Source organism: Microcebus murinus, chromosome 10 (assembly GCF_040939455.1).
Source record: "Microcebus murinus isolate Inina chromosome 10, M.murinus_Inina_mat1.0, whole genome shotgun sequence".
Lineage (NCBI taxonomy): Eukaryota > Metazoa > Chordata > Mammalia > Primates > Cheirogaleidae > Microcebus > Microcebus murinus.
In genome coordinates, this window is record NC_134113.1 from 36,608,248 (window position 1) to 36,620,704 (window position 12,457).

The window sequence follows — 12,457 nt, forward strand, 5'->3', positions numbered from 1 at the left end:
ATAATTTTGTAACCTAGGTCTCATTTAAAATTCACTAGGAGCTTTCTAAAAGTTGGTCAATGAAAATGAACTTAATGATCATAATACTGGTGTGGACTTATAGAATACTTTGCTGAATTTAAATTTCATTTTTAAAAACTAGTTTTTGGTACAATGTGTGGAGTAAATCACTATCTCCGTTATGAAGAGGTCAAGGTTTAATTAGTTTTTCTGCAAAAGACTTATTATACATTTCACCTATAAACTGAAAGAAGAAAATTATGCGTTTTAAAGCAGGTTAAAAGTAGAGGTGATACCCACAGCTGCTCTCGTCTCTGGCAAACCATTCTAAAAGGCTCCAGTTTCATTTGGTTCATATGAAACACATGTTGCTCATTTATTGTACATGTGCATCAACTTATTTTGACAAATCTGATCTAAACATGTTACAGATGTTCCTCATTACTTTAATTAGCACTTAGTAGCCACCTATAGAATTTGGCTATAAATTGGCCATTTCACATTATAATAAAAAGAAAATCTATCATTTAATGTGTGAGTTTCAATTTAATTTCAGTTACAGTTTCTTGGTACAGCTAGTGAGCCGTGGATATTCAGTAAGTGCTCTGTTACAAGTTATTGTAATGAAGCCAGATCTTTTTAAAAACATATTTTAAATAATTTCAGCTAGATCTAAAATAATTTTGATCCTGACTAATGTCCTTCAGAAATTCATGTATTAGTCAACGTATAGCCTGAGATCCAGGAGTAATATTATAACTTGAGTACTTGCTAGAAAGGACTATTCTATTCTTACTGAAGTAAAATCTGCATTTTAACACAATCCTCAGGTGATTTGCATAAACTTTAATAAAACACTGTTTTAGAGCAGACCTAATATTACAACTCTGCTTTATGCACACACATATGCAAATGTACATGAGTCAAACCTAAAACTCTATGTTATATACATCTGGTTTGTACAGATATTATAGAAAATGTACTGGCCTGTAGATGGAACAATTTCTTTAAATCATTTAATACATCAAAAAGTAACCTCACCAATACTTTCTGTAGGCTATGTTATCTTTCATGCATACAAAAACCCAGGCTGGCTTGTCATATATTTTCAGTGACTGACATGAAGGAAACTGAAGAACTTATAGCTCCAACTTGAATCTTTTAGAGTGCTCATCATTTTTTACTGTTTTCTGTAACTTTCTATAGTGGAAACCGTTGGTTGGAACAGTACTAGATTGTATTTGTTTCTACTACCTTGCCTTGAAAAAACAGGAAACAAATGTAACACTTTTCAAGAGATTGCCTATGAGACTAAAAGATTTCATTTCTTGGTGGTAAATTCCATAATAAACGCTATGTATGTATGTTTTGGGAAATGATTATATCTTAATTATTAATATATAAATTGTTACCTCATTATATTATACTTATATGTAAAGTTTTTATTTTATATTAAGATATAGTATGTATAATATAATTATTAATTATATACTGAAATCGATACAAAATCAAATTTTTATTTAGGTCCTTCTGAAATCATGCTACACAGTAATTCATTAAAATTCAATTTTATTGGTCATCACATTTTTTATGTATATTCCAGCAGAAATAAGTATATCATAGAAGAAATACAATAATTAATACTATTTATTCTTATGACCATTAATTGAAATCTGACAAAATAATTTCATATAATTCAAAACTTAGTACATTGTCACTATTTAATAAGATAGGGCCTAAAAGATTTTCTTTAAAAAAAAAATCTTTAATTTGCTACAACCTGGTTAATTTTTTTGTTTTTGATTCCACCAAATATATTCCTCAATAACCAACCTCACAAAATGAAATAACGACCATTTAATAAAATCTCTTCAGAATTCTCTGTTGGCACCACAGCAGCACATCATTAGTTTACAAGCTTGCAACACACTACATGTTATTATTATTGTTTTTATACATTTATGAAGAAATCCTTCAAAATTGTTAATATCAAGTTGAATATATATGTAATGGGCAAATACTATGATACATTTAACTATGTATTTGAACATACAATACAGTGGTACAACTTGCGCCTGAAAGTGTACAAATTTAGGCAGGCTAGAAAGGTACACTATAACTTCATATGTGCAATTGCACTTTTAATTTTTCCATTTATTTTTCATCCTGATCACAATGCAGTTTAAATAGCCCCAAGTGTCCCCAAAGAGCTACTGTGCGTTGTATAAAGGCTAAGTAATCCCTGCGGTGTCAGAGGGTTACTGTTCAGCTGTTCAGGATCATGAGATGATATCTCAGCACTCATAAAACAGAAGATTCAAAACACAGGGGTGTACATGGAAGTACAGATCATTATGACAGTCCTGGAAGTTATCCACAAGATACGTCAACACCCTGGAGGCCAAAATAACACTACTGAATCAACATTTACAACTTTTGTTCAAAATTAAATCCAATACACAGGAAAAATTCACATTACAACATTGATGCTAGTATTGTAATTTAATATTTGGCTTATTCCATAAGTATGGAGGACTTCAAAAACCTATGTATGGGATGTCTTTTCTTAAACATTTTAAATGTATAATATTCTGTACAAAACAAATAACTATTTTGAACTCAGTATTTTCTAAAAACTATTCATAAAATGGTCAATCCATTTGGTAAGGCACAGTAAGGGAAGCATAAAAATTTCTTTAAGGTTGCACATTTCAATTCAGAAGAATGAGGGGGTAATTTTGGCCCCTGGGATTTGAAAATATCTTCCAGCTGTATTCTTCAGTATAAATATTTACATGGTGGTTTCTTCCCATTCAAGCTCAACATCACCTATAACATAAAGTAACACATTACAAGTATTAAAGATGACAGTTCAAAAGGTTTAAATGTTTCATGGCAAATATACAATTCAGACAGAAAGCCTATTACGCTGACTTGGATTAAAAAGAAATGAAAATAGTTGATCTGTGCACTAACCCAGCTTCTAAAACATTTTTAACATATGGTTATTATACAATGAAGGTTCCTGCTATAGGTGGTAAACTAGTAAATTGGGTATACATTGTTTCAGTTTACCTTCCATGGCATCCAAAGAGTCCATCTTCTGAAGTGCTGAATAGTTAACAAAACAGATGGGCTGATTATTTCCCTTATTTGATAAGAGATCCAGAATGCACTGGTGTAAAAAGATATACTGGGCCTAGACACCAAAGAAAAAGTGGTTAAACAAATGGGGTGGAGATTTTTCTCATAAGAGGAGTTATATCATTAAAGCGAAAAGCAGTATTGAATTGAACAAGTGTTAAATAGCTAAGATTAGAGGCATAGAATTTACAATAGTGTATAAATGACTGTCTACAATATAAAGCTTTCCAAATTCCTGTGGTTTCTTGTAGCTTCAAGTTTTCTTCTAATACTTGTCATTAAATACCAAGCATTAATATATTCTTTCTTGGCAATGATTATGAAAAGTAGAAAATTATATTACTTAAATTTGTTTATGAGCTTCCTTTTCTGTTAGATCAAATCGAATAATTTCTGTTACAGTTTTCTTGTTCAAATGATTGTTGGAATTCAGATGCTAAATTTACTGTTAAAATTTGTGAGTGAGCATATATCCATATACCATCAGCACATTTAAAATTCGCTTTGAAATTCTGCTAATCACCTGGACAATTGGCCTACTTAATGTCAAGTATCTGGTTCTGATTTATAAATACAAAGCAGGCGGCCGCTGAAATGCCCAAGCATCCCAGTGCTAGACAAGGACTCATAACATTTCATCTGAATGTTTGGGATAAATTCCATACCATCTGGATTCTTTAAATGTATTCAATATAATTCAGTAACCTGTTAGCATTTCTGAGTTTGTACTTTCCCAAAAGTAGTTAAGGCTAAAAACATGTATATTTTAAATCATCCTATTTGTACAAAGAAGCATATATGGCTTTAAAGGAAAATCACCAAATATATACAAATTGACAATTGATTTAAATAGAACATCCTCAAAAGTGATCATCTTCAGAGAATATATTCATACCTATTGCTATTATACCTTAAAACCTTTTCAGAACTCCTCTATTGAGACTTCAGAAATTGTTGGTCTTTATTATGAATATCTATTTCTTTGTGGATTACAAAATGTTTCCACTAACATTTCCTTAATTCAGTTCTATGAGGGCAGAACACTCATATTTACTGCTATCAGGCATCCTCAAACTACGGCCCGAGGGCCACAGCTACCTGCCTAGGACATTTATCCGGCCTGCTGGGTGTTTTTGTAGCAGCTGCATGTCCTGCTTAGCAGCCAACTCGTCCCAGGCCCACAGTGCACTCACCAACGGTCTGAGGGACAGTGAACTGGCCCCCTGTTTAAAAAGTTTGAGGACCCCTGCACTGCTATATTCCCATTGCCTATAATAGTGTCTGGCACATAGTAGTTGCGTAATAAATATTTGTTGACTTAGTCTCATTTAATTCTCACAGCTAGCCAATCTTTATTATTTAAGGGCAGATATAATTTGGAGGACATCCAAAAGTCATGAGAGGTCAAGTTATATAAGTTGAGGCAGATGATCAAGTTTACAAAATTCAATTTTGCTAAGAAATGAAGTGTTGTTATAAAGTAGTGAAAATTCTATTGAAATTGCTAGTAAGTTACTTCTCAAGGTAATTCCAAAAGAGTATTTTCAAATGTATGTGACAAAAGAAATAACATTATTGGCACAATATAATTTCTGTTGACACAATATAAATTTCTTTGAAAATAAATATATGAGTTCTTTTTTTTTTTTAAATGCATTTGAATTTGAAGTCACAGTTGATAAGTGAAGCTTCTGACTGCCCTGATCTCATCTTCTCCACTGGAAAGAATGATGAGCTTAAACTTTGACAGCAGAGAAGGCTGAGCTCCACCAGATGGTCCTACAGGATCCAAGGTCCGTCTGCCATTGCGTGTTATGCCAAGGAGGCAGTGTAGTGTTGTGAAAAAAAGTTCAATCCCAGTTTCCACCCTAGTTAGCCATGTTACCTTAAGAATTAAGTTTTTTTTTTTAATTTCATGATATTACTGGAGTATAAACACTTTGGTTACATATATTGCCTTTGTACTGCCCATGTCAGAGCTACAAGTGTGCCCATCCTCCAGACAGTGCACACTGCACTCATTAGGTGTGAATTTACCCATCCCTTCTTCCCCCTCCCACCTGCCTGATACTCAAGCATTACTTCCATATGTGCACATAAAAAAGAAAGGAATTAAGCTTTCTATAATGCTCAAGTTCATCATATGGGGGATTTCTATATTGTGAGATTAAAGGACTAAACATAAAATGCCTGGCAAAAAACTAGGCAGCCAAAATATGTTCGATTTTATTTTTTCCTTCCATAATATGAGTTCACGCTAGTAAATTTTCAGGAGAATCCAGATCAGGAAAGGGACTAATACAGATTAACCCTTATTTGAGGCACCAAGAGTAGCTTAGGATATTATCTTACTGCAAACCATTCTTTTAGGAAGGGCTTTCAAATCTCCTGGGGCTACAAGGCACTGTTTTTTGAATGAAAGGAATCAAAGCTCTTTCCTGGGTATGGGCCACACCCTCTGATGCCTTTTAGTAGGAGTATGTTGCTAAGGTTTCTGCCTCCGCAACCCTGCCCATGGCTGCTGTAGTACGAGCTGAGACACGAACATTCTTCATGGAAGCTGGAATCACTCCTTAGTGCAATAGAAGGCAATGAGAAACCACTCTTACGCAAGGCTATGCTGGTTTGTAGGAACTGGAGCCAAGGTGTGATACTTTCCCACAAGGAAAAGACAGTAACAGGGGCTTAATGTGTGGGAGCTCAGACAAATTAAAGACAATTTCAAAGTGCCTGGTCTTCAGCAAGGAGGAAATCCAGCAAAATCTTGTTGAACACTTACTGCATGCTGGACACTATGTTGATGATTTAGATATTTTTTCTTAATATTGAAAAAAAAAATAAACTTGCGAAGTGTCACACAGCTACCATACAAAAGAGCAATAACTCCCAAAGGCTTTATACAAAGCCACAGAGTCAACAATTACCAGAGCTGGATTCTGAACTCAGTTCTCTGACTTCACAAACCTTGTGCTTTCCATTCTTCTACCCAAGCTGCAACATTTTGCTCTGACTGGTTAAACACGCATAATGTATGAAGTTTATAAAATATATTGAGTAATAAATTGGGTACAATTATTAATAGACATTCTTGAACACATTCTTTACAAAGTTCTATTGTACAAAGTTGTAGAACATGGCAATTATTTTTTCAACATTTATTATTTGAAAATTGACTCTGGACTCTAGAAGGAAACAGTCAGTTCCACTCTCTATCTTACCCAAGAGAGCCAGCTAGAGAGCACTGATCGCTGTGTACATGTGCACACCTAGGAGCATGGGAGGAAAATGTTAGCTTTCTAGTTATCCTTATTTTTAACTAAAAACAAGAAGGAAAATTAATTTTAATAGTGGTTAATAGTTGGATTAATATTGGAACCCTCATAAGACCCTTGGCTAAGGACCAGCTATGTAATTTGTAGGGCTCACTGCAAAAGGTGAAGTTCCTTCCTCAAAATTTATTTATGAAGATTTCAAGATAGCAACAGCAAACATTAAGCCAAGTGCAGGGCCCTTTTGAGCATTAGGATCTGTGAAACTACACAGGTTGCCTACCTATGAAGTTGGCCCTGGTCACATGTCATATTACATTTCTGAAGTATACTGAGGGAAGATTGATAATTCATTTATTCTCTTTTAACATGTAAAGGAATGCATATGGATTACATTACTTAGTTTTACGTAACCAATCTTCACAGAATTAAAGGCACTAAAAAAGATTCCTACAAAGAGGCATGCCAGCCTAAATGAATGACAAGAAATTGGCAGGGCTGACAGTTTTCATATTCCTAGAATAAACTTGTAGCCATACTAGGAGGTAAAAATAACAACAATGTAATCAGATCTGACAAAAAACTAGATCACTTTTTAAAAAATTATAATTAATTTAAAATACATTTTTAAAACCACTATCAAAATGGAAGTACTTTGTCCTACATGTCTATTTTCTCTTTTCAAAATCCCTAATGGTAATATGAAGCCATAGCAATTAACAAGGTTTTCAAAATATTGCTTTATTTGGTCTTTATCTCATGTTTAAATTTCTTATTTTGCTTGTGTTTCATAATTTACATAATTATATAAACTACATTTAAAAAATAAATATATGTCTGTACTGGAGTTGAATATTCAAAAATTTTTCCTAAAAGGGATGTTCAGTCCAAAAAGTTTGGATTTCTCTGGTCTAAAGCAACATCTTCCTAAGAACATTAATGTTCCATAAGCTTGGAGTCAAAAAGGTTCGAGAAGTCTCAGTCATTTAAGTTTGGGAAAAGCTGCCCACAAGGGCTCTGTCTTTGGAATTGTCAATGCACATTAGCATAAAGGCTGTAAGAAATTGTCTTGCTTGTGCTTATTTTAGCAGAGAACCCCATTTTCTCATACCTTTAACAACTTCAATGTTGCTTGTATTTTCTTGGCTGTAACTTGGAAAATACTGTTACAGCAGATTTGTGTATTTACTGCAAGAAAATCTCTATTTGTATAGCACACAAATTCCAATCCAAAGCTACAGACAGGAACATCTTGTATAGTATAATTAGAATAGGGTTTGAATTTTGGCTCTGACACTTATTAGTAATATTACCTCGAAATATCACTCAACTTCTTGAAACATCTGCTTCCCTATTTCTAAAGCAGAGCCAATAATACCCAGTCTATTGATTGATTTATTGGCCTTTCTTTACAAGTAAAGGATTAAATTGGGATTAAATAAGATAATACATGTAAAGGATCTAGTGTAACACTTGAAAACCACTAGACACTTAATAGAGAGTTTTTTATATCATTACAATTATACTGTGTGAGTTTTTAAAATTAAAAAAAACATATTTTATACATATTTTTGCCTACAAACCAAAATGACAAATGAAAAACTCTCAGTTATTTAGTTGATAACATGCTACATAATCATTATTAGTACTGATATGCAATAGGGATAAATACAGACAAGTGAAATTCATAGAACCTCATTACAGTCAATATTTTAAACTGTTTTCCCAATTATAACTCTTAGCATGTTTACAAAAAAATTAATTTGAATTAATTTTCAAGCTCTCAGGTTGCTAAATGATAAAGACAAATAATTGTTATGAATTATTTCCTACATGCCTATCGGTATAAACAAGTTAAGATGAGCAGTCAGTAACAGTGCTGAAGGGTGACCATGGCATGTGGGCTTTATTTCTATCATGACATCTATCAGTTGCCTTCCCCAAATATTATAATATAGGAAGAGACAGTGCCCTCTATGCAAATATAGCTTCAAGCCCATGTCCAACAAGACTGCTACCACCCAAATTGCCCATGTAGAAATTCTAGAGCTAACATGGAGTGAGTATAGATTTAGATATCTTACCAGATTCTGTACCATGCACATTCTTTCACTTCTCAGTTCAGCTACTAGTCCATATATATCCACAAAATCATGGTCATTTATATGTTGTGTTAAGTGGTCCAGAGCAATAAAGACTCCAGTTCTTCCAACTCCAGCACTGCAGGAAGAGTGAAATTACATGAAAATGATTCAGCAAAGGGTTGGTTGTTCATGTTGATGGTGATGAAGATAATGAGCTATGATAGCAATAAATGCTTACAGTTTCTTTTCTTATTTGGAGGTAGGTTTTCTTTGGAGCTTCTTTGGAATTTTTATTGTTATCAATAATGTTTAACAGGGCAGGATAATTATCATTAATATTATATCAAATATTTTGAGTTATTTTTCTTTTAACCGGTTGAACTTACTCTCTTATTTAATAATATTTTAGGAGATGTTGTTGGAGAAGTATAGAGAAGATTTTGAAAAATCATTAAAAATTCTTAACACCAGAAACTTTGATTGAAACCTTGATTTAGTAGAAATGCTATTAAAAATTTCAAATATTTAGCCCATACAGCATTTCCTCTGCATCATGATGAAAATTTGTCTCTCAAATGACCTTTTTACTTTTTTTCTAGAATTGTTTTTACCTCCTATAGATAATAAAACTGACAAACTATTTTGTTTTAAGAAATTACTTAAAAATCAAGGTTAGGCATGTGCTCTATAGAAACTGTTAACTGATAAATCTCACAAGACTGATTCAGAAATTCCTATGAGAAAGACAAGATCCCTAGGTATTTAAATGGTTAAACAGGAAGTCAATCTGAAAAAATATATTTGAAAGGTCATCTAGTCTTATAAATATTACTTTCATCTACATGAAACTGCTATTTGTATAGGTAAGAAACAGTCAAATATCAGCAATTTCCTATGATTTGGAAATTTCGTATGATATGGACCTTACAACATAAAACTGATTATGGTAGCATGTACATACATAAGCCCAAAGTTATTAGTCATTTAACCATGTAATATATTTTGAGTGCCAAACACTGTCATAGGCACTTGGGGTATAGGAGTGAACAAAACAAAGTCGCTGCACTTATGGAGCTAATGGTTTAGAGGACAATGAATGGTACATGAATAAGTAGGCAAAGAATGTGCCCAGTGGTGGTAAGTGCCATGAAAAGAGATGAATCAAGTTATGAGTTAGGGTGATAGGGTGGGATGGGGTCCACAGAAAGCTTGTCTGATAATGTAATATTTGGAAAGAATCTTGCATAGGGTTAGGGAGCATACCATGTGGATATTTAGGAAGCAACTATGGGGGTCAGAGAAAGTAACATGAGAACAAATCTAAGTGAGAGCATGTTCTGAGTGTTCAAAGAAAATCAAGGAAACCAGGGAGAGTGCAGTGGGGAGGTGAGAGGTGGCCAGAGATCAGAGTATTTGCAGGCATGTGAAAGGAAATAGGGGGTCGAGGATGACTCCAGGGCTTCTGGCCCAAGCAGAAGGAACTTGTGGTTTAACAAGATAGGAAAAAATAAGGAGGAGGGTGATTGTTTGGAGATTGCATCAAGTGTTCTGTTTGGGACACATCAAATTTTCAGAATTCTTTAGTCATTCAGACTGTCATGTTGAATTGGAAACTAAATGTAAAAGCCTAAAGTCAAGGCAACAAGTTGGGGTTGGAGATAAATATTTAGTAGACAGTTATAAAGTAATATATAAAGATGATCATTGATGTGAATATACTTTTTTCTTATCTCTTATCTATTAAATCACATTTTTTTGTGATTTTTTTGTACTATTTTTGAGGCTTAAAAAGGAGAAAATACTTTTCTTTTTTAATGGCTTTAATGCCAGTGGTTGTGTATATGTAAGATATGGAGAAGCTGAAGGTAACTACTATCCATTAAAGGTTTTAGTTATCAATGATGCCAGCATAAAAACAAAAACTAACTTTATAATACCTGTTATTAAACTATTTATACTATATGCTATTATGTTAAAATTTTTACATATAAGAAAGGATTTTAAGTTGGAGGGGTAAAAATGAAACTTCTATTTTTTTATTTTATGTGATTTATAAATCTGAACATTGTTCAGATATTTTATAATGAGCAAGCATGTATATATTATTCTTATAATTTAAAAATCCAGAAATTATAGAAATTATCCAGAAAAATGTATAATCATTTAACCTATATGTTGAGATTTTTCCCTCTAAATAAAAGTTTAAAATTGAATGAATTTATCTTTTCTTATATACAGTATTTAACCATATTAATTATAGTATACTCCTGTTAGAAAAAAATTATTAAAAGATTATTACTTTTTAAATATGGTTTTATTGTAGTAAAAGATTAATATAGAATTTGCCATTTTTACCACTTTTAAGTATACAATTCAGTGGCAGTAAGCACATTCTCAATGTTGTACAAACATCACCACTATCCATTTGCAGAACTTTTTCATCATCCCAAATAGAGGCTCTGTGTGGATTAAATAACTCTCCATCTCCCCCTTTGTTTGTTGCCACAATTCTACTTTCTGTATCTATGAATTTAGCTGTTGTAGATGTGTCATGTTCTACATTTTCCTCTAATCTCCAAACTTCAATTGTGAAAGAGATTTAGGTCAAGATTGATTTAGAGCTATCATGTTAAAAAACAAATCATACCAATGTGTCTAGAAATGTTAAATGCTAAATATCTGAAAACTGTAAGCTGGAACAATTCTATATTAAGATTCTATAAAAAAAACAATGGTATCATAATAATAAAAAGACTAATGGGGTTAAAGACCATTTCTAGTGTTTAATAGAAGGTTCTAAAAATATCGCTTTCTTACCTGCAGTGAACAATCATAGGTGTGGTGTCATGTGCTCTGCTTGCTCGAACTAACTTCACAAAGTGAATTAGGGGAGCACTGTTTTCAGGAACCCCATGCTCAGGCCAAGCTGTAAAGTTACACTGTCGAACGGTCATGTAATCCCCATGCTAGAAAAAGTGACAGATTAATGAATGATAAAATTATTTAAGTACCACAATGAAGGCTGAAGACAATTGATATCACACTTTTTAAAGGTGATATTTTAAAAACAGCTATTTACCAAACTGAACAAAGTCTGTTTTCATTATTTCCTATTGGAGAGACCAGAGCTTTTATTGTTACAATAAAGAGAGCTAACTTTCAGTATGAATGGAAGCAATAAGAAAGCTTGGAAATAGATATTAATATAGAGTATTAATATACAAATGTAGTATAACATTTTTGTAGCACTTGGATTAATAGGTTCTAAAATAATTTTGACCCAAAAGTTAAACACATTCACAAATTATTCCAAACACAGGTATTGAGTGTCCTATATGTCAGAAAGTATAAAGATCTTTGTATCATTTTCTGTGTATATAGTCATTTGTAGACCAATAAAGTGGGATCCTGCACAATCTCTTCTGTATTCATTCTGGATTAAAAAGAAAATCAAATTGTTAACACCCAAATAGAGATGAATGATTTAAAAAATTGCTGTCTCAAGCCAAACATTACAGTTTCTTCATTAAATAAATGAACCTAGTGATCTAATTGTTTTTCCTCCTTTTTCTGCTTATGTTTAATGCTAATTTGTTGATATACACTTTAACCATGTGATATTGGAAGTAAACACAATGGCAGATACTGAGTCAGGTCTCAAATGAAAAGTCTGTTTAGAAAACAATAGAAAAAGCATCATTGAATATATAGGTATCTTTGAAAGGGATAGTTCTAGAAGCTAATTTTACTTTATATATCTAGATCATTCATATTTTATGTCATGTTCTCTCGCCCCATTGTTTTTTACCCTTTCAATTTTCAGATCCCTGATGGTCCAATCTATTTGAACATCCTCCATTAGCTTTGTAATCACTATATCTCCAAAGACAGTAACTGGCTTGTTGTCCTCTGGCCAATATTGATGGCATCTGATCTGCATTCAGAGAAAATCACCAGTCA

At 32.8% G+C, this 12,457-nt stretch overlaps 1 protein-coding gene across 1 annotated transcript in view; it reads right to left on the minus strand.

The window, feature by feature from the left end:
* Nucleotides 1–1,562: 1,562 nt before the first annotated feature.
* PTPRQ (protein tyrosine phosphatase receptor type Q) overlaps nt 1,563–12,457 on the minus strand; it is a 192,862-nt gene continuing 181,967 nt past the window's right edge. The window contains exons 40-44 of the mRNA XM_076007142.1: nt 12,306–12,431; nt 11,315–11,463; nt 8,498–8,633; nt 3,076–3,199; nt 1,563–2,829 (exon numbers count right to left, since the gene is read on the minus strand). Of these exons, the coding sequence (XP_075863257.1) occupies nt 2,792–2,829; nt 3,076–3,199; nt 8,498–8,633; nt 11,315–11,463; nt 12,306–12,431 (573 nt within the window). The 3' untranslated portion in view covers nt 1,563–2,791. The remainder of the gene's footprint in view (nt 2,830–3,075; nt 3,200–8,497; nt 8,634–11,314; nt 11,464–12,305; nt 12,432–12,457) is intronic.